The 18606-nt window shown below is 43.9% G+C and overlaps 1 protein-coding gene across 3 annotated transcripts in view; it reads right to left on the bottom strand.

Moving 5' to 3' along the window:
- The window catches only part of PDGFRL (platelet derived growth factor receptor like), a 71640-nt gene that overhangs the window by 772 nt on the left and 52262 nt on the right, over positions 1–18606 (bottom strand). For all 3 annotated transcript variants that reach the window (XM_017867228.1, XM_017867229.1, XM_017867230.1), the window contains exons 4-5: positions 14321–14614; positions 8075–8214 (exon numbers count right to left, since the gene is read on the bottom strand). In XM_017867228.1, the coding sequence (XP_017722717.1) occupies positions 8075–8214; positions 14321–14614 (434 nt within the window). The remainder of the gene's footprint in view (positions 1–8074; positions 8215–14320; positions 14615–18606) is intronic.

The raw sequence follows: 18606 nt of genomic DNA, 5'->3' as shown, positions 1-18606 counted from the left end.
TTACTTAATCTAAAATGTATGCTTTTAGAACTTCAAGAAAGTGGAACTGGCATTAAGCACAAGCAAGGACAAAATTTTCCACAGGCCTCGTTCTTCACATTACCCATTTTCTTTTCCTAAGTGGTTCTTATCTACAGAAGAGAAAGTCAGTAGCCTGAAAAAGCACCCACTGTATAAATGACTAGGAGCTCCCAATTGCTCAGATTTGGGAGAGGGAGAACTATGATTAGGTCAGTGTGCCTTAGGACTCCAGTGGGAGAAAAATTGTACCAAGGATGGGTAAGATAATGTACTAGATGACATGACCCCTATTTCTAGAAAGTGAGATGGTCACTTTTGAGACGTTCAGCCAACTCCGGTGATAAGAACATAGTATTACTCAGTGAATACCTTTTCTCATAAAATACCAAATAGCAATGTAGGAGCGGGGGAAAAAAAGAAAAACAAACCAGAAAAAACACCTCTATTGAAAACCATCTATGTCCTGTAAGTATGACCAACACTTTTGATAATCAAGTACCTGGTACCAGGAGGCTGGAAAACACCATTCCCAGGGACAGTTATTTTCTACCAATCACAGCCCGTAGGCCGGAAGGATGTCAGCTACTGAATGTGTCTTGTGGAGGCCAAACCTCTTCTGGCAACGAAGGGATTATTCCGTGCTGGTAGCAGAGCTGTTATTTTAGCAAGCAAAACATGCACAAGGGCTAAATATGCTGCAATTGCTTTTATGAGAAGTCTACTTTAAAATTATCTCTGGCCTCACAGCACCTTTTCGGCATGGTCTATTTCTATGCTCACTTGGTGGATGTCTGCTTAGAGCAGCTTGCCATGGGCACAGCTTGTATAGAGAACACTCTAGCTAAGTGAAACACAGCGGTAGAAAGCAGCAGCAGGAAGAGCCCTGTGAGCTGTCTCAGTCCCCAGCATTTCTGACTTTGTCTCATAGAGGTCCTTGAAGAGGACTACCAGAGAAACTGGCTACCAGAGAAACTGGGAAGAGACCACAGGGAGAAGGAAACTTCTAGCTGAACTTTCTAACAATTTTGACCAAACACAAAGTTTCCTGGACAGAACTCAGGTGAGGGACTGAAGCAGTAGTGCAGACATAGCACAGAAACTGGCAGGTAGCAGGTGTGGAACCTGAAAGCCCTGTTTGCTTTCTTAGCCAGGAGGCTGGTAGCCTGGGGCAGGTTCTCAACCCTGCTCATCCACTGCCTAGAAACAAACTCTGTGCTGTTGGTGGAGACGGAGTGAGACCAGCCCTTTGGGCTACACAGGAGCTGGGGGAGGCCTGTAACTGCTGGCTTTGTCCCACTTCCCTGGCGACCTCCACCACACAGCAGAGCAGTCCTAATCCCCTGGGGAACATAAGTCCATTGGCCTGAGAACCACACCCCCATTCCCAACAGCAGCTATGTAGCAAGACCCGCCCAAGGAGAGTGAGCTCAGACACGCCTACCCCGCCGCCACCTAATGGTCTTTTTCTACCCACCCTGGTAGCCGAAGACAAAGGACATAATCTCTTGGAAGCTCTAGGGTCCTGCCCACCACCGATCCTCCCTATACTACCGCAGCTAATGCTCTTTTTAAAGTGCCACCTCCTGGCAAGAGACCAACACAAAACTAGTGCAATAAACAAAACTACAACTAAGGACCCTCACAGAGTTCATCCATTTCACTTGCCTGCCACCTCCATCAGAGCAGGTGCTGGTATCCATGGCTGAGAGACCTGAGACATCATAGGACTCTGTGCAGGCACTACCCAGCACCAGCCCAGAGCCCAGTAACTCTGCTGGGTGACTAGATACAGAAGAGAAATAACAATCACTGCAGTTTGGCTCTCAGGAAGCCACACACACAGGGCAACAGGGAGAGCACTACATCAAGAGCACCCCATGGGCAGCAGCCCTTGAGCCCCAGATCTTCCCTCTACCATAGTCTACCAAATGAGAAGGAACCAGTAAAACAATTCTGGTAATATTTCAAAACAAGTTTCTTTAATACCCCAGAAGATCACACTAGCTCACCAGCAATTGATCCAAACCAAAAAGAAATCCCTGAATTGCCAGAAAAAGAATTCAGAAGGTCAGTTACTAAGCTAGTCAAGGAGGCATCAGAGAAAGGTGAACTCCAATTTAATTAAATCAAAAAAGACACAGGGTATGAAGGGAAAAATCTTCAGTGAAATAGATAGCAAAAACAAATTTCTGGAAATGAAAGACACACTTAGAGAAATGCAAAATACACTGGAAAGTCTTAGCAATAGAAGTGAACAAGCAGAAGAAAGAATTTCAGAACTCGAACATCAGATTTTTTTGAATTAACCCAATCAAACAAAGACAAAGAAAAAAGAATTTAAAAGAATGAACAAAGCCTCCAAGAAGCTTAGGATTGTATTAAACAACCAAACCTAAGAATAATTGGTGTTTCTGAAGAAGAGAAATCTAAAAGTTTGGAAGACATATTTGAGGGAATAAACAAAGGAAACTTCCCCAGTCTTGCTAGAGAGCTAGACATCTGAATACAAGAAGCTCAAAGAACACCTGGGAAATTCATCACAAAAAGATCATCCTAGGCACATAGTCATCAGGTTATCTAAAGTCAAGACAAAGGAAAGAATCTTCAGAGCTGTAAGGCGAAAGCACCAGGTAACCTATAAAGGAAAACCTACCAGATTAACAGCAGATTCCTCAGCAGAAACCCTACAAGCTAGAAGAAGTTGAGGCCCTACCTTCAGCCTCCTTAAACAAAAGAATTATCAGCCAAGAATTTTGTGTCCAGTGTGAAACTAAGCTTCATAAATCAAGGAGAGATACAGTCTTTTTCAGACAAACAAATACTGAGAGAATTCACCACTACCAACCTGGCACTACAGGAAATGCAAAAGGAGCTCTAAATATTGAAACAAACCCTTGAAATACACCAAAAGAGAACCTTCTTAAAGCATAAATCTCACAGGACCTATAAAACAAAAGCACAATAAATAAATAAATAAATAAATAAATAAATAAATAAATAAAACCAACGTATTCAGGCAACAAATAGCACAACGAATACAATAGTACCTTACATCTCAATACTAATGTTGAATGTAAATGGCCTAAATGCTCCACTTAAAAGATAGAGAATGGCAGAATGGATAAGAAGTCACCAACCAAGTATCTGCTGTTTTGAAGAGACTCACCTAACAAATAGGACTCATATAAATCTATGGTAAAGGGGTGGAAAAAGGTATTCCATTAAAAGGGACACCAAGGTGAGCAGGAATAGCTATTCTTTTTGTTTGTTTTGTCGTTTTGAGACAGAGTCTCACTCCGCTGCCCAGGCTGTAGTGCAATGGCACAATCTCAGCTCACTGCCACCTCCACCTCCCAGGTTCAAGCGATTCTTGTGCCTCAGCCTCCCAAGCAGCTGGGATTACAGGTGAAGGCCTGTCTTATAGAGGAGTAGCTGTTCTTATATCAGACAGCACAAACTTTAAAGAAACGGAAGTTAAAAAAGACAAAGAAGGACATTATGTAATGATAAAAGGACTTGTCCAACAGGAAAATACCACAATCATATATATATGTATATACATATACACACACGTACATATATACACACATGTATACACACACACACACATATATATATATGCACGTAACACCAGAGCTCCCAAATTTATAAAACAATTACTATTAAACCTAAGAAATGAGATAGACTGCAACACAATAATAGTGGGGAACTTCAGTACTCCACTGTCAGCAATAGATAGGTAATCAAGATGGAACATCAACAAAGAAACAATGGATTTAAAGTATAACCTAGAATAAATGGACTTAAGGGCTTTTCACAGAACATTCGACCCAATATCTCCAAAATATATATCATCTATTCATCAGCACATGGAACATTCTCCAAGACACACCATATCATAAGCCACAAAACAACTCTCGACAAATTTAAGAAAACTTAAATTATACCAAGTACTCTCTCAGACCACAGTGGAATAAAATTGGAATTCTATTCCAAAAGGAACCCTCAAAACATACAAATTAAATAACCTGCTCCTGAATGATCACTGGGTCAAGAATGAAATCACAATGTAAGTTAAAAAATTATTTGAACTGAATGAAAACAGTAGCACAACCCATCAAAACCTCTGGTATACAGCAAAGGCAGTGCTAGGAGGAAAGTTCATAGCATTAAATGACTACATCAAAAAGTCTGAAAGAGCACAAATAGACAATCTAAGGTTGTCTTTCCACACCTCAAGGACTGGAAAAACCACAACAAACCAAACCCAAACATAGCAGAAGAAAAGAGATAAAATCAGAGCAGAACTGAATGAAATTCAAAAAAAAAAAAAAAAAAAAAAAAAAAAGATAACAGAAACAAAAAAATGGTTATTTGAAAAGCTAAATAAAACTAACTAATGAAATTAACCAAGAAAATCCAAATAAGCTCAATTAGAAATGAAACAGGAGATATTACAACCAATACCACAGAAATACAAAAGATCATTCAAGGCTACTATGAACACCTTTGCACACTCAAGCTAGAAAACCTAGAGGAAATGGATACATTCCTGGAATTATAAAACCCTCCTAGATTAAACCAGGAAGAAACAGAAACTCTGAACAGATCAATAACAAGCAGTGAGATTGAAATGGCAATTTAAAAAATTGCCAACAAAAATAAGCCCAGGACCAGATGGATTCACAAATGAATTCTATCAGACATTCAAAGAACTGGTATCAATTCTATCAACACTATTTCACAAGATAGAAAAAGAAGGAATCCTCCCTAAATCATGCTCTGAAGCCAGTATCACCCTAATACCAAAACCAGGAAAGGACATAACAAAAAAGAGAAAACTATAGACCCACATGTTTGATGAATATAGACGCAAAAAATCCATAACAAAATACTAGCTAACCAAATCCAACAGCATATCGAAAAGATAGTCCACCATGATCAAATGGGTTTCATACTGGAGTAGTTTAACATACACAAGTCATTAATGGGATACACCACAGATAATTAAAAACAAAAATCACATGATCATCTCAACAGACACGGAAGAAGCATTTGACAAAATCCAGCATCCCTTTATGATTAAAACCCTCAGCAAAATTGGCATAGAAGGGACATACCTTAAGGTAATGAAAACCATCTATACTGAATGGAGAAAAGTTGAAATCATTTCCCCTGAGAACTGCAGCAAGACAAGGATGCCCACTTTTATTTAACATAGTACTAGAAGTCCTAGCCAGAGCAATCAGAGAAGAAAAAGAAATAAAGGCATCCAAATCGATAAAGAGAAGTCAAACTGTCACTGTTTGCTGATGATATAATCATATACCTAGAAAACCCTAAAGACTCCTCCAAAAAGCTGCTAGAACTGATAAATGAATTTAGCAAAGTTTCAGGATACAAAATTAATGTAAAAAAACCTCAGGAATATACCTAACCAAGAACGTGCAAGACCTCTACAAGGAAAACTACAAAACACTGCTGAAAGAAATCATGGATGACACAAACGGAAACACATCCCATGCTCATGGATGGGTAGAATAAATATTGTGAAAATGACCATACTGCCAAAAGCAATCTACAAATTCAATGCAATTCCCACCAAAATACCACCACCATTCTTCACAGAACTAGAAAAAACAATCCTAAAATTCATACAGAACCAAAAAAGAGGCTGCATAGCCAAAACAAGACTAAGCAAAAAGAACAAATCTAGAGGCATCACATTACCTGACTTCAAACTATACTACTATAAGGCCATAGTCACCCAAACAGCATGATACTGGTATAAAAATAGCACATAGACCAGTGGAACAGAATAGAGAACCCAGAAATAAACCCAAATACTTACAAATGATCTTTGACAAAGCAAACGAAAACATAAAATGGGGAAAGGACACCCTATTCAACAAATGGTGCTGGGATAATTGGCAAGCCACATGTAGATGAGTAAAACTGAATCCTTATCTTTCACCTTATACAAAAATCAACTCAAGATGGATCAAATACTTAAATCTAAGACCTGAAACCATAAAAATTCTAAAGATAACATTGGGAAAACCTTTCTAGACATTAGCTTAGGCAAAGAGTTCATGACCAACAACCAAAAAGCAAACACAACAAAAACAAAGACAGATGGGGCTTAATTAAACTAAAAAGCTTCTGCATAGCAAAAGAAATAATCAGCAGAATAAACAGACAACCCATGGAGTGAAAATTTTTGCAATCGAATACATCTGACAAAGGACGAACACCCAGAATCTACAAGGAACTCAAACAAATCAGCAAGAAAATAACACTCCCATCAAAAATTGGGCTAAGGACGTAAATAGACAATTCTCAAAAGATATACCAAAGTCCAACAAACATATGAAAAACTGCTCAACATCACTAATGATTAAGGAAATGCAAATCAAAACTGCAATGTGATACCACCTTACTCCTGCAAGAATGGCCATAATTTAAAAATCAAAAAACAGCAGATGTTGGCATGGATGTGGTGAAAAGGGAACACTTTTACACTGCTGATGGGAATGTAAACTAGTACAACCACTATGGAAAACTGTGGAGATTCCTTAAAGAACTAAAACTAGAACTACCATTTGATCCAGCAATCTCATTACTGGGTACCTACCCAGAGGAAAAGAAGTCATTATATGAAAAAGATACTTGTACACACGTTTATAGCAGTACAATTCACAAGTGCAAAAAATGGAACCAGCTCAAATGCCCATCAATCAATGAGTGGATAAAGAAAATGTAATATGTATACCATGGAATACTACTGTGCCATAAAAAAGAATGAAATAATGGCATTTGCAGGAACCTGGATGTAATTGGAGACCATCATTCTAATTGAAGTAACTCACAAATGGAAAACCAAATATGGTATGTCCTCACTGTTAAATGTAAGCTAAGCTATGAGGATGCAAAGACATAAGAATGACACAATTAACTTTGGGGACTCAGGGGAAAGGGTGGGAAGGGGGCTGGGAGATAAAAGCCTATACACTGGGTACAGTGTACACTGCTCAGGTGATGGATACACCAAAATCTCAGAAATCATCTAAAGAACTTATTCATGTAACCCAACACCTACTGTTCTCAAAAACCTACTGAAATAAAAAAAAATGACAAAACATATTAAAAACAAAGAGAACATTCTGAAGGACCCCAGAAGGAGGTTAGATTCTAGTTGACCCAGAAGATGGGACTGAAGATTGAGGTGGGGGCAGGAGAAAAGACTGAGATCCTTCATTTCCCTTTCCTCCCAGTATCCTTTTATTTTTTAAAAAACTTTTATTTAGGTTCAAGGGTATATGTGCAAGTTTGTTATAGAGGTAAACTCATGTCATGAAATGAAAGATCATTTCCTCACCCAGGTATTAATATTCAGCCTAGTACCCCTTAGTTATTTTGCCTGATCCTCTCTCTCCTCCCACCCTTTACCCCCAGGTAGGCCCCAGTGTGCGTTGTTCCCTTCTTGTCCATGTATTCTCATCATTTAGCTCCCACTTATAAGTGAGAACATGCGGTATTTGTTTTTCTGTCTCTGTGTTAGTTTGCTAAGGATAATGGCCTCCAGCTCCATTTGTGTTCCTGCAAAGGACATGATCTCATTCTTTTTCATGGCTGCATAGTATTCTGTGGTGAATATGTACTACGTTTTCTTTATCCAGTCTACCCCTGAAGGGCATTTAGGTTGATTCCATGTCTTTGGTATTGTGAACGGCACTGCAATGAGCATTACTGTCCCTTCTTAGTTAAGGATTTAAAAAAAAACAACCCTGCATATGAAGAGGGTACACAGAGCAGATTGACTAATGAAACTCAAATCTTTCATTTCCTATCCTTAAAAAAAAAACATTTTAAATATACTGAAACATCTTCAAAGAAAACAAACAAGCCTTGGCCCCCAACAAAGTCCCACATGTTTCTTGCACTTCTTAAACTATGGCATGTAGCACTGGGTGGGGACAAAGCTGTGAATTAAAATGGCTGGCTGAGATGCAGTGCTGAGATGCAGGTGCTGAGATGCAGGTATGGCACTTACCTTCTGCCCTGGGAAGATCCACGTGAACTCCACCTCCACGTCGGGCTCCCCCAGGACAGTGCAGAGCACACTGACGTCGTCCCCACTTTTCACTTTGTTTGAAGAGGCCAAGATGGTTGTTGAGGGAGGGCCACTGGGAACTGGAAGCAAGCAGGAGACAGGGAGAGTGAGACCCTGAGCGTAACCTCAAAACCAAACCTACACATGCATTCTTTTCTATGGAGACAGATGGACTTTTCTGCCTTTCTCACAGCTTCCCGACCAGCACCAAGACGGTGTGAGCCCACCACTTGGGGCTTCCTTTGAAGCCACCTTTACCTGTTGACCTTGGTGGTCTGGAATGGGATTGGCACCATGACTCCCAGGACAGCCTCCAAACCTGTGATTAGGTGAGGAGGCTCAGAGGTCCATCAGGGGTCATGTGAAGAGAATCAAGAGGTGAGGGAGAACAAGTCCTTAGGGAAGAAGCAGGTAGGAAGTACTGGGTGGTGGCGTCCACGGGGGTGGCAGGGAGCAGATAAGTGTGTGACTATCTGCACAAGAGGAGGAGAAAATCTAAATATACAGATGTGTAAGATGTTTGAGCACAACTGCTACCTGGGTTTGCAGTGCCTTTGCCTCATCACGTTTCAGAAACAAGTTTCTTCATTTATGGGGAATTCACTCAACAAGCTGTCTATTTATTTAGAAACGGTGTCTCTGCACTTCCCAAAAGAAGACATTTATGCAGCCACGAGACCCATGGAAAAATGCTCATCATCACTGGCCATCAGAGAAATGCAAATCAAAACCACAATGAGATACCATCTGACACCATTTAGAATGGCGATCATTAAAAGTCAGGAAACAACAGGTGCTGGAGAGGATGTGGAGAAATAGGAACACTTTTACACTATTGGTGGGATTGTAAACTAGTTCAACCATTGTGGAAGACAGTGTGGCGATTCCTCAAGGATCTAGAACTGAAATACTATTTGACCCAGCCATCCCATTACTGGGTATATACTGAAAGGATTATAAATCATGCTGCTATAAAGACACATGCACACATATGTTTATTGTGGCACTATTCACAATAGCAAAGACTTGGAACCAACCCAAATGTCCACCAATGACAGACTGGTTAAAGAAAATGTGGCACATATACACCATGGAATATTATGCAGTCATAAAAAAGGATGAGTTCATGTCCTTTGTAGGGACGTGGATGAAGCTGGAAACCATCATTCTCAGCAAACTACCTCAAGGACAGAAAACCAAACACCGCATGTTCTCACTCATAGGTGGGAAGTGAACAATGAAAACACTTGGACACAGGGTGGGGAACATCACACACCAGGGCCTGTCGTGGGGTGGGGGGTGGGGAGGGATAGCATTAGGAGACATACCTAATGTAAATGACGAGTTAATGGGTGCAACACACCAACATATCACATGTATACATATGTAACAAACCTGCATGTTGTGCACATGAACCCTAGAACTTAAAGTATAATAATAATTAAAAAAAAAAGAAAGGAAGGAAGAAAGAAATGGGGTCTGTCACCCAGGCTGGAATGCAGTGGCGTGATCTCGGCTCACTGCAAGCTCTGCCTCCCGGGCTCACTGCAAGCTCTGCCTCCCGGGTTCACACCATTCTCCTGCCTCAGCCTCCCAAGTAACTGGGAGTACAGGAACCTGCCAACAGTGCTGCAACCTTAGCTCTCTGCAGCCTCGAACTCCTGCATCCTGGAGGAAAGCTCAAGCCATCCTCCCATCTTAGCCTTCTGAGTAGGTAGGATTACAGGTATGAGCCACCACACCTGGCTAATTTTTCAATTTTTTTGGTCTATGTTGCCCAGGCTGATCTCCAACTCATAGCCTCAGCAATCCTCATGCCCTGGCCTCCCATCGTGCTGGGATTACAGGTGTGTCAACGAGCAATTTTGATGGTAGCCTTGAGCAAGGTTGTGTGCTAGCAGGTGGGCCTAGACCAGGGAGGGAGATGGACCTGATCTCTGAGCCCCTGGAACCTGTATTCTAGCAGAGGGGCCAGACACTGAGTGAGTCATTGTGTGGTTAATTTAAAATGCTGTGTTAAAAGCTATGATGCAGACGCCCAGTGTACTCCAAAAGGCCAGAATAGAACAGTCTGAGAGCCAGGAAGGGCTTCCTTGAGGAAGTACTGTTTGAACTAAAATCTCGAGACTGAGCTTCAAAGACATGAACAGGAGAAGCAGGGAGGCACCAGCAGGCTGGGAATGCTCATGGGCATGGCCCTGGTTGAGAGGTGGTGGCGGAGTGAGGAGGGCTGGGGAGAGGAAGGGAGGGAGGAGTGAGACCTGGATGGGGAGGAGGACAGAGGTGAGTCCATGCAAGGCCATTCAGGCCACACAGAGGATTTGGACTTTGGTTCTGGGAGAAGTGGGAACCTACTGAATGGTTTAATTAAAATCAGGGGCCAGGCGCAGTGACTCACTCCTATAATCTCACCACTTTGGGAGGCCGAGGTGGACAGATCACCTGAGGTCAGGAGTTCGAGACCAGCCTGGCCAACATGGTGAAACCCCATCTCAACTAAAAATACAAAATTAACTGGACATGCTGGCACATGCCTGTAATCCCAGATACTGAGGGTGAGACAGGAGAATCACTTGAGCCCAGGTGGTGGAGGTTGCAGTGAGCCGAGATCACACCACTGCACTCCAGTCTGGGCAACAGAGCAAGATTCTGTCTTAAAAAAAAAAAAAAAAAAAAATCAACTACAGTGTGGAAAATAGAGTGGAGAAAGAAAAGGTGGACATAGGGGAGATGGATGAGAAGGTATTTACGTAAGACCAGGGCAGAGACAATGCTAGCTTGATCCCTTTTTTGCAGTGAGGATGGAGAGAAACAGTAAGATTTGAAAGTGATTTAATGAAAAAAGTACAAAGGATTGGGAGGAGAAGGGAGATGAGCTTGACTTCCAGCCACAGGCCTGTCCCCTGGATGAAGGTAGTGCCGTCACCAAAGCAGAGGAGGAGCAAGAACCAGTCCAGGGAGGATGGCGCTGAGTCCAGGGATGGCACACAGAGGATGGAGGGTCCCGAAGCATCTCAGTGCACGCTCAAGGTGGACGGCGGACACGTGGATCTGGTGCTTCCAGATCTGGCCACTTCCACCCACTTGGGAGTTACCAGTGTACACATGTGAAGCAGGCCCAGGGAGAGAACAAGGAGTGGGAAAGAAGGGTGACTGGGGGAGCACCAGCATTTCAAAGTTGATAGAGTGCTAAGAGCTGACCAAGAAGAGTGAGAAAGCTGTAGGGGAGGGGGGGGAAGCTGGGAAAAATGGGGCCAGGGCAGAGGCCATTCCATGCAGGGAAGGTGGAATCCAGTGGGACGGGGACAGATTTTAACGGCATGGGGGTCCCCGAGTACCTTAGCAACAGCCATTTCGGTGGAAGTCAAGGGAGAAGGCCAGATGGGAGTGGGCAGAGGAGTGTGTGGGAGGAAAGGAAGTGGAGATGGGACATGAGAGCTCTTTCATTCAGGGACTTGGTTCTAGCGGGGAAGAGCAGTGGGCTCAGCGCAGCACGCGGGGAGGTGAAGCAGGGCCATGAGAGGGATTTGGTAACAGGGCGTGAGGGGCATGGCCTGCTGAATAAGCACCATGGCTGAGAACACGAGGCATGACAGAGCCCAAATTTTCACTTCAGAGAGCAGCTCACTCTTGGGGCTACTGATCCCCCGACAGGGCTGCCTGAGAAGCTCCACTGCAGGGGACGGACCCTGCACACACACACCACTTGCCCCTGGTCAAGGTGAGAGTTCTCCGAGAGACTCAAGTCACCTGTGAGAGACTACAGTGCCTAAAGAGAAACTATTTCCCCTCCTCCCTTGCAAAGCTGGCAAGGCGGGGCTTCACTCCAGAAAGGTGAGGGAGGGGCCTCAGAGAACTGCTTGTCAAGGAAGGTGGGGGGTGCTGTGGTGTTCTGCAACAGAACTGCTCCTAGCCTGCCCCTATGCCATCAGCCCGGGGCAAAAGAGCCCTGGACAAGATGGCAGGGTAGGGGACTTCCAGAAGGAAAGAGGGCCCAGACTGTGTCTCCACAGTATGTTCTGGTGGCCACCTGCTCTGGAGTCAGGTGATCAGATGGACAGAGACGTCAGGACTCCAGGCTCTCTCAGTCATGCTGCACCTAACAGCAAAGAAGTTCATACAAGCAGAGGCAGCCTCCAGCTGAGGGTCCAGGAGGAGGCGAGGCTGCATGGGACAGAGCCTAGGACACCAAAGGGGCTTGTGACAGGCAAGTCCCTATCACCTGTGACAAAGCACTGGAGTCACTATCTGTTCCCATCAGGCTGACAGACAGCAAGCCAGGTCAGCATTTATTACCAGGGGCAGCCAGCTTTTGGGCTTTGACCTCTGCCTCTTACTTCCCCTAACCTGGTGTCCCAGCAGGGAGGGGAGGGGAGCAGAGGGGACTGTGGACTCTTACTCAGATCTGTTGGACTCACCATGGAGCCTGCATGTGGAAGGAAGAGCAGAAAGCAGTCTTGGATCAATTGTTGGGACTGAAGATTTTAAACAAACGGCCTTAGAAACCAGAATGAGGCTGTCTTCTGGATGTCAAAGGGAAACTCGACACGACTAACATCTCCCTACCCTCAGGAAAAGGGGAATTCAACACAGTGGAATGGCTGGCAGTTACCAGGGAAAAACATATTTCATGTATAAACGCCCTGAAATGAAACTCCTCACTAAAATGGCCACATTAAAAGAAGTAGTTCCAATTTCAATTGGGAGACTGATCATGTTTCAGATCTGTCAAGAGAAAGGGAGTAAGGCCAGTTGGAAGAGAGTGAGGTGGGAATTTGAGGACTCCAAGTGTTCTGTGCACATTGGGGAAAGCAGAAGAAAGATGGAACAAAATGCAGAGGATGCCAGGCAGGATGGACAAGAGCTGGGGGATTTGTGGCCATGCCCTCTACCCACCCATGGGAGTGTCCCAACAGCTCTTAACTCTGGGTATAGGTACGAGGAGAAGGTTAGCTGTGTTCATCCAGGATGGTTCTTTACTGGACAGGAGAGGGGAGTACAGAGATGAGGGCATGCAGGGCATGGGTAGCGAGTAGAGATGTGGTTGGAGCCAGGATCTAAGCCTCGTGGGTGGGGAAGGCAGAAAGCCCTGGGGAACAGGGGGTGCAGGTGAGGATTGCGGTTGAGGGAGTCATTAAACACAGAATCCTGGGAAAGTACAAGCCTGTGTCACTAAAGCTGGGGTCGGCCCCGGTGGTTGCTGTCACAGCAGTTGTGGTTGACGTGTTCACATTGTGAAGAGGGTGGGAATATCCGAGGTGGAGCAGATGAGGGGTCCATGAACCTGACCAGTGGGTTCCAAGTCGATATCAAAGTCACCCTAAAAATGGAGTGACAAGCAGGGCCATGAACCAAGTGCCAAAATGTTCGATGCATGCAGGGGAGTGACAGGAAAGGAAATGAGAATGCTGGTGGAGCCCCCGAAGAGCAGAGGTTCCCAACAGAAGGGCAGAGAATGAGGGTTGGGAGGTGAGAATGGGTACAAGAAGGATGCCAGCCTTGAGGTGGGAGTGAATGGTGTCGTTAGGAGACAGCAGATTCGGGTTAAGACCAAGAGGCTGGGAGAATGTTCTAAAGGAGTTTGGGGACTTAGAAGACCTGCTCATCAAACAGAGAGGCAGCACCAGAGTGCATGATGGAAGGATTTGGCTGGAAGGGGGAAGAGGGGTTTTCGGTCAGAGTCATAGCAAGGAAGGAGAACATCCTAGAAGTAGTAGAGCAGAAGGGAAGCCTTTAAGAACAGCGTAAGTGGACCGAGCGTGGTGGCTCACACCTGTAACCTCGGCACTCTGGGAAGCTGAGATTGAAGGATTGTTTAAGCTCAGGAGTTCGAGACCAGCCCAGGCAAGGCAGGGAGACCTCTTCTGTATGAGACAAAAAAAAAAAAATTAGCAGGGCATGGTGGCGCATGCCTGTGGTTCCAGCTACTTAGGAGGCTAACGAGGGAGGACCGTTTGAGCCCAGGGCTTTAACGCTGCAGTGAGAAAATGGTTGTGCCACGGCATTCCAACCTGGGCAGCAAAAAGGGACACTGTTTCAGGAAAAAAGGAGAAAAAAAAAAACCCAACAACAATGAAACAAAAGTCACCCATGGTGCTTCCTTATTCCATCTGTAGGCAGGGAACAGCAGTACGTGAAACTGACCAGCGGAGTGACTAGAATCTAGGCAGGGGTAGCCAGACTTACCGGCTACGTAGAGCAGCTGGTACTTGATGGAGATCTGAGATCTGCCCCCGGCCTCCGCCCTGCAGTAAACCACACCCTGGTGCTCAGAATGAGGTTGCAGATACACAAAGCCCCGCTTCATGTCATAAACAATGTCCGTTCCATTGGCTGGGATCTCCTTGGCTGGGAATTCCCTGTGGAGCGTGACTTTGGCCGACAGCACGGTCACCCGACAAGGAACCACAGCCTGTCTGTCCGGGTTCAAGTAGACAACATCGAAGTAGCTGGGAGAAGGCACAAAGAGTTCTCCTTTCTCTGCAAAGGGAAGACACAGGCTTATTCACTCCAGAGAAGCAAAGTAAAAGCACCCTTAAGGATTCTGGCGACATACTCCAAATACTGAATCCTTAGGAGTAGCAAAAGCTGGGGTTTCTTTTTTTTATTTTAATGCTTTTAATTTTTTGGAAGAATGATTTTCCTTCCCGTCTCCTTAAAGAAAACAGAAAAGGTATCAGTTCAAGCCCAAATGAGGCCCACGGATCACAGCCATCAAGCAGCAAGGAACAAGATTTAAGTTAAGATTTAATAAATTAACCTTTAACAAGTTAAGGTTGAACAGGCCCAGCCTTACTTCTTATACTTTAATACATACTTTGAAGTAAGTGACGACACTAGTTGCTTTAAAAATATATTTGCAATCTGGCCAGGCATGGTGGCTCATGCCTGTAATCCTAGCACTTTGGGAGGCTGAGGCGGGTGGATCGTCTGAGCTCAGGAGTTTCGAGACCCAGCCATGGGCAACATGGTCGAACCCCATCTCTACTACGAATACAAAAAAAAAAAAAAAAACTCAGCTGAGTGTGGTGGCGTGTGCTGTAGTCCCCAGCCTAACGTTGGGAGGCTGAGGTATCGGGCGGGGAGACACAGAATTGCTTGAACCCTCGCCGTGGCCAGCAGGTTTGCGTGAGCCGATCATGCCACTCCGCGCGACCCAGCCGTGGGCAACAGAGCAAGATGTGTGCGCTCAAAAAACAAAAAGAACAACAAAAAAAAAAATTGCAATCAGTAGCTTCCATCAACCAGAAAGTGTGTTAAAGTTCATTTTAATAATTACAGATTACATATGTCCCCTGCAAATGTATTTATATCCACTCATGGAGATGACACACATATTTCTTAAAGAAGACAAAGCACATTGGATTTTAGATTTCCAGAAAAAATCAAGTTAATAAGCTGTAAACTACATCCAAATTACAGCAAACTCAGTATTTAGGAAAGCACTTATGAATGTGATTTTTTATGATTATAAGTTTTAAACCCTTAGCAATTGTAAAACCTTGAAGCCATCTGCTGCTTGTGTGTGGAAAAATCAACCCCACAGCCATGGTCAGTAACTGCCAGCCAAGAAGCATTTCCCAGCACATCAGAGCTCCCCTGGGAGCCCCAGCACAGTGACAGTGTCCTCAACCTGTCCTCACACAGCCCAGAGGACCTGGTGCCTGCCCAAGTCAGCGGAGGGGAATGTTGTCGGCTTGAAGGAGGAACCCATCAGTCTCAGGTCTGCTCTCGGCTTGGCCAGCACCTGGCTGGGAATCTTCAGTCAGCCTCTTACATCCCCCCATTTCCTCTGAAATTACTCTGCCTGGTTCTTTAAGCTCAGATGATGGCATTTTTATCTTACCGAAATGGGAGAAATGAGGACTGACTTACCGACTCTGTCCTTAGGACAGGCAAGAAACTCTGGGCTGGGCTTTTGGGGGTATTTTTGTTGATGCTGGTGGCTTTTCTTTTTTGGAATGGGACATTAAATCCTTTGTGTTTCTGGATCATTCTGTGAGGGAATATTATAGTAATGGCAAAGGGAAATATTTGGAGCTAGTGATATCCTAATACGTATTACATCCTTTCTTGTGTTTTCCCCACAATGTTCCTGAAATAAATAATGTTTCTTGCCTTTCTCCCCAACTTGCCTTCTTTGTGTCGCAGTTAGATGGTGTTTTAGGTTGGGGCAGAATTCCTGGACACATCACCAAATGGTTCATGAGCCAAGAGTTCTTGGGCTATAAGTACCAAGTTCACTAACATGGAGATCCTTCCTCTTGGCTCTAAGATGAGGGAAGAGCGTATCATGGCTCAGAGAGTCTCCATGTTTTACATGGGTTTCCCTCAGGCTGGGAGATCTGTGCTACTTTATGAGAAATTGGCTTTCAGGTTTAGGTAAGGAGCACCCGTGTCAAAGTTGTGCCCAACGTTCATGTGTTCACATAACCCATCTACATGGCCTCGGAGGCATTACTTAATTTCCTCATGCTTCAGTGTCCACATTTGTCAAGAGAAGAATCTGGAGTGGATAATATTAAAGATGTTTTCTTAGCAGTAACACTTTAGGATTGCATGACTGCAAGATTTAGAGGCAACTTTTGTTTTAAGAGTGTGTAGAATAATCTGAATCAATAAGCAAAGTCGTTAGTTGAATAAGTGAACCAGGTGAATTTAAGAACATGAAAATATCATCCTTTTTTTTTTTTTTTTTTTTTGAGACAAGGTCTCACTCTGTTGCCCAGGCTGGAGTGCAGTGGCACGATCATGACTTACTGTAGTTTCAACATCCAGGGCTCAAGTGATCCTCCCACCTCAGCCTCTTAAGTAGCTGGGACTACAGGCACTTGCCACCATGCCTAATTTTTTATTGTTTGGTTTCTGTAGAGTCAGGGTCTCACTATGTTGCCCAGGCTGGTCTCAAACTGCTGGACTCAAGCAATCCTCCTGCCTTGGCCTCCCAAAGTGCTGAAATTACAGGGGTGAGCCAATGTGCCCAGCCTTACTTATTATACTATAATACATACTTTGAAATAAGTGACCATACCAGTTGCTTTAAAAAATATATTTGCAATTTGTAGCTTCCATCAACAACCAAAAATGTTGAAGTTAATTTTAATAATTATAGATTACATGTCCCCTGCAAATGTATTTATGTTCACTAATCTAGATGACAAATGTATTACTTAAAGAAAACTAAGCACCTGGGATTTTACATTAAAAAAAAAAAAAATTGGCCAGGCGTGGTGGCTCACACTTGTAATCCCAGCACTTTGGGAGGACGAGGTGGGCGGGTCATGAGGTCAGGAGATTAAGACCCTCCTGGACAACATGGTGAAACTCCGTCTCTACTAAAAATACAAAAATTAGCTGGGCGTGGTGGCACGTGCCTGTGATCCCAGTTACTTGGGAGGCTGAGGCAGGAGTATCGCTTGAACCAGGAGAGTCGGAGGTTGCAGTGAGCCGAGACAGAGTCTCACAAAAAAAAAAAAAAAAAAAAAAAGAAGTTAACAAGCTATACACTAAATCCAAATTATAACAAATTCAATATTTAGAAGAGTCTTTTTTTTTTGAGACAGTCTCACTCCATCACCCAGGCTGGAGTGTAGTGGTGCAATCTAGGCTCACTGCAACTTTGGCTCACTGCCTCCTGGGTATAAGCGATTCTTGTGCCTCAGCCTCCTGAGTAGCTGAAACTACAGGCGAGTGCCACCATACCCAGCTAATTTTTGTATTTTCAGTCGAGATAGGGTTTCGCCATGTGGATCAAGCTGGTCTTGAACTCCTGACCTCAAGTGATCCACCTCCCTCAGCTTCCCAAAGTGCTGGGGGATTACAAACATGAGCCACTGTGCTCAGCCAGGAAAGTACTTATTAATGTGGTTTTCCTACATATAAAAATGAGAGCCCCAGCCTTTCACTATGAGAAAGCCTTGCTGCTGGTAATGTTCTCATCCTTGACCTGGGTGGGAGTTACATGTGCCTGTTTGGTTGAGGATAATTTATTGAGCTGTACACTGAGAATTTGAATGTTTTTCTTTACATATGTTATACTCCAATAAAAAGTGAGAGAGAAGGGAAAAAAACCTTCCAAGAGCCTCCTGGATAAAGATGAAAGAGGAAATATATATGGCAATTGTTTATCACAGATTGCACACTAACAACAGTCAGTCCCCCAAAAGAAGCTCCAGTGTTTTCAATCAAACTCTAGGAAACATACAAACATAATGAATGACAGACATTTCTCCACATGGGTAGCCAGGCAACATATGTCCTGAAAGAATCCTGAGCCAGCAGTGGGAACCTCAGCTTCTGTAACTGCCCATCTTGATTTTTCAAACCTACCCATGCTTGAAAAGACAAATTCATAAACCCTACAGTGAAAATCCAACTGGACTCCTACCTTAGTATTGAGAAATAAGAAAAAAGAAAAGAGAAATAAGAAAAAAAACTCATTAGATCACCTCCCTTTTGATCAAAGTTTCTTG

Source organism: Rhinopithecus bieti, unplaced genomic scaffold (assembly GCF_001698545.2).
Source record: "Rhinopithecus bieti isolate Rb0 unplaced genomic scaffold, ASM169854v2 scaffold_2888, whole genome shotgun sequence".
In the NCBI taxonomy this organism is placed as follows: domain Eukaryota; kingdom Metazoa; phylum Chordata; class Mammalia; order Primates; family Cercopithecidae; genus Rhinopithecus; species Rhinopithecus bieti.
This window is presented reverse-complemented; position numbering and strand designations above follow the sequence as displayed.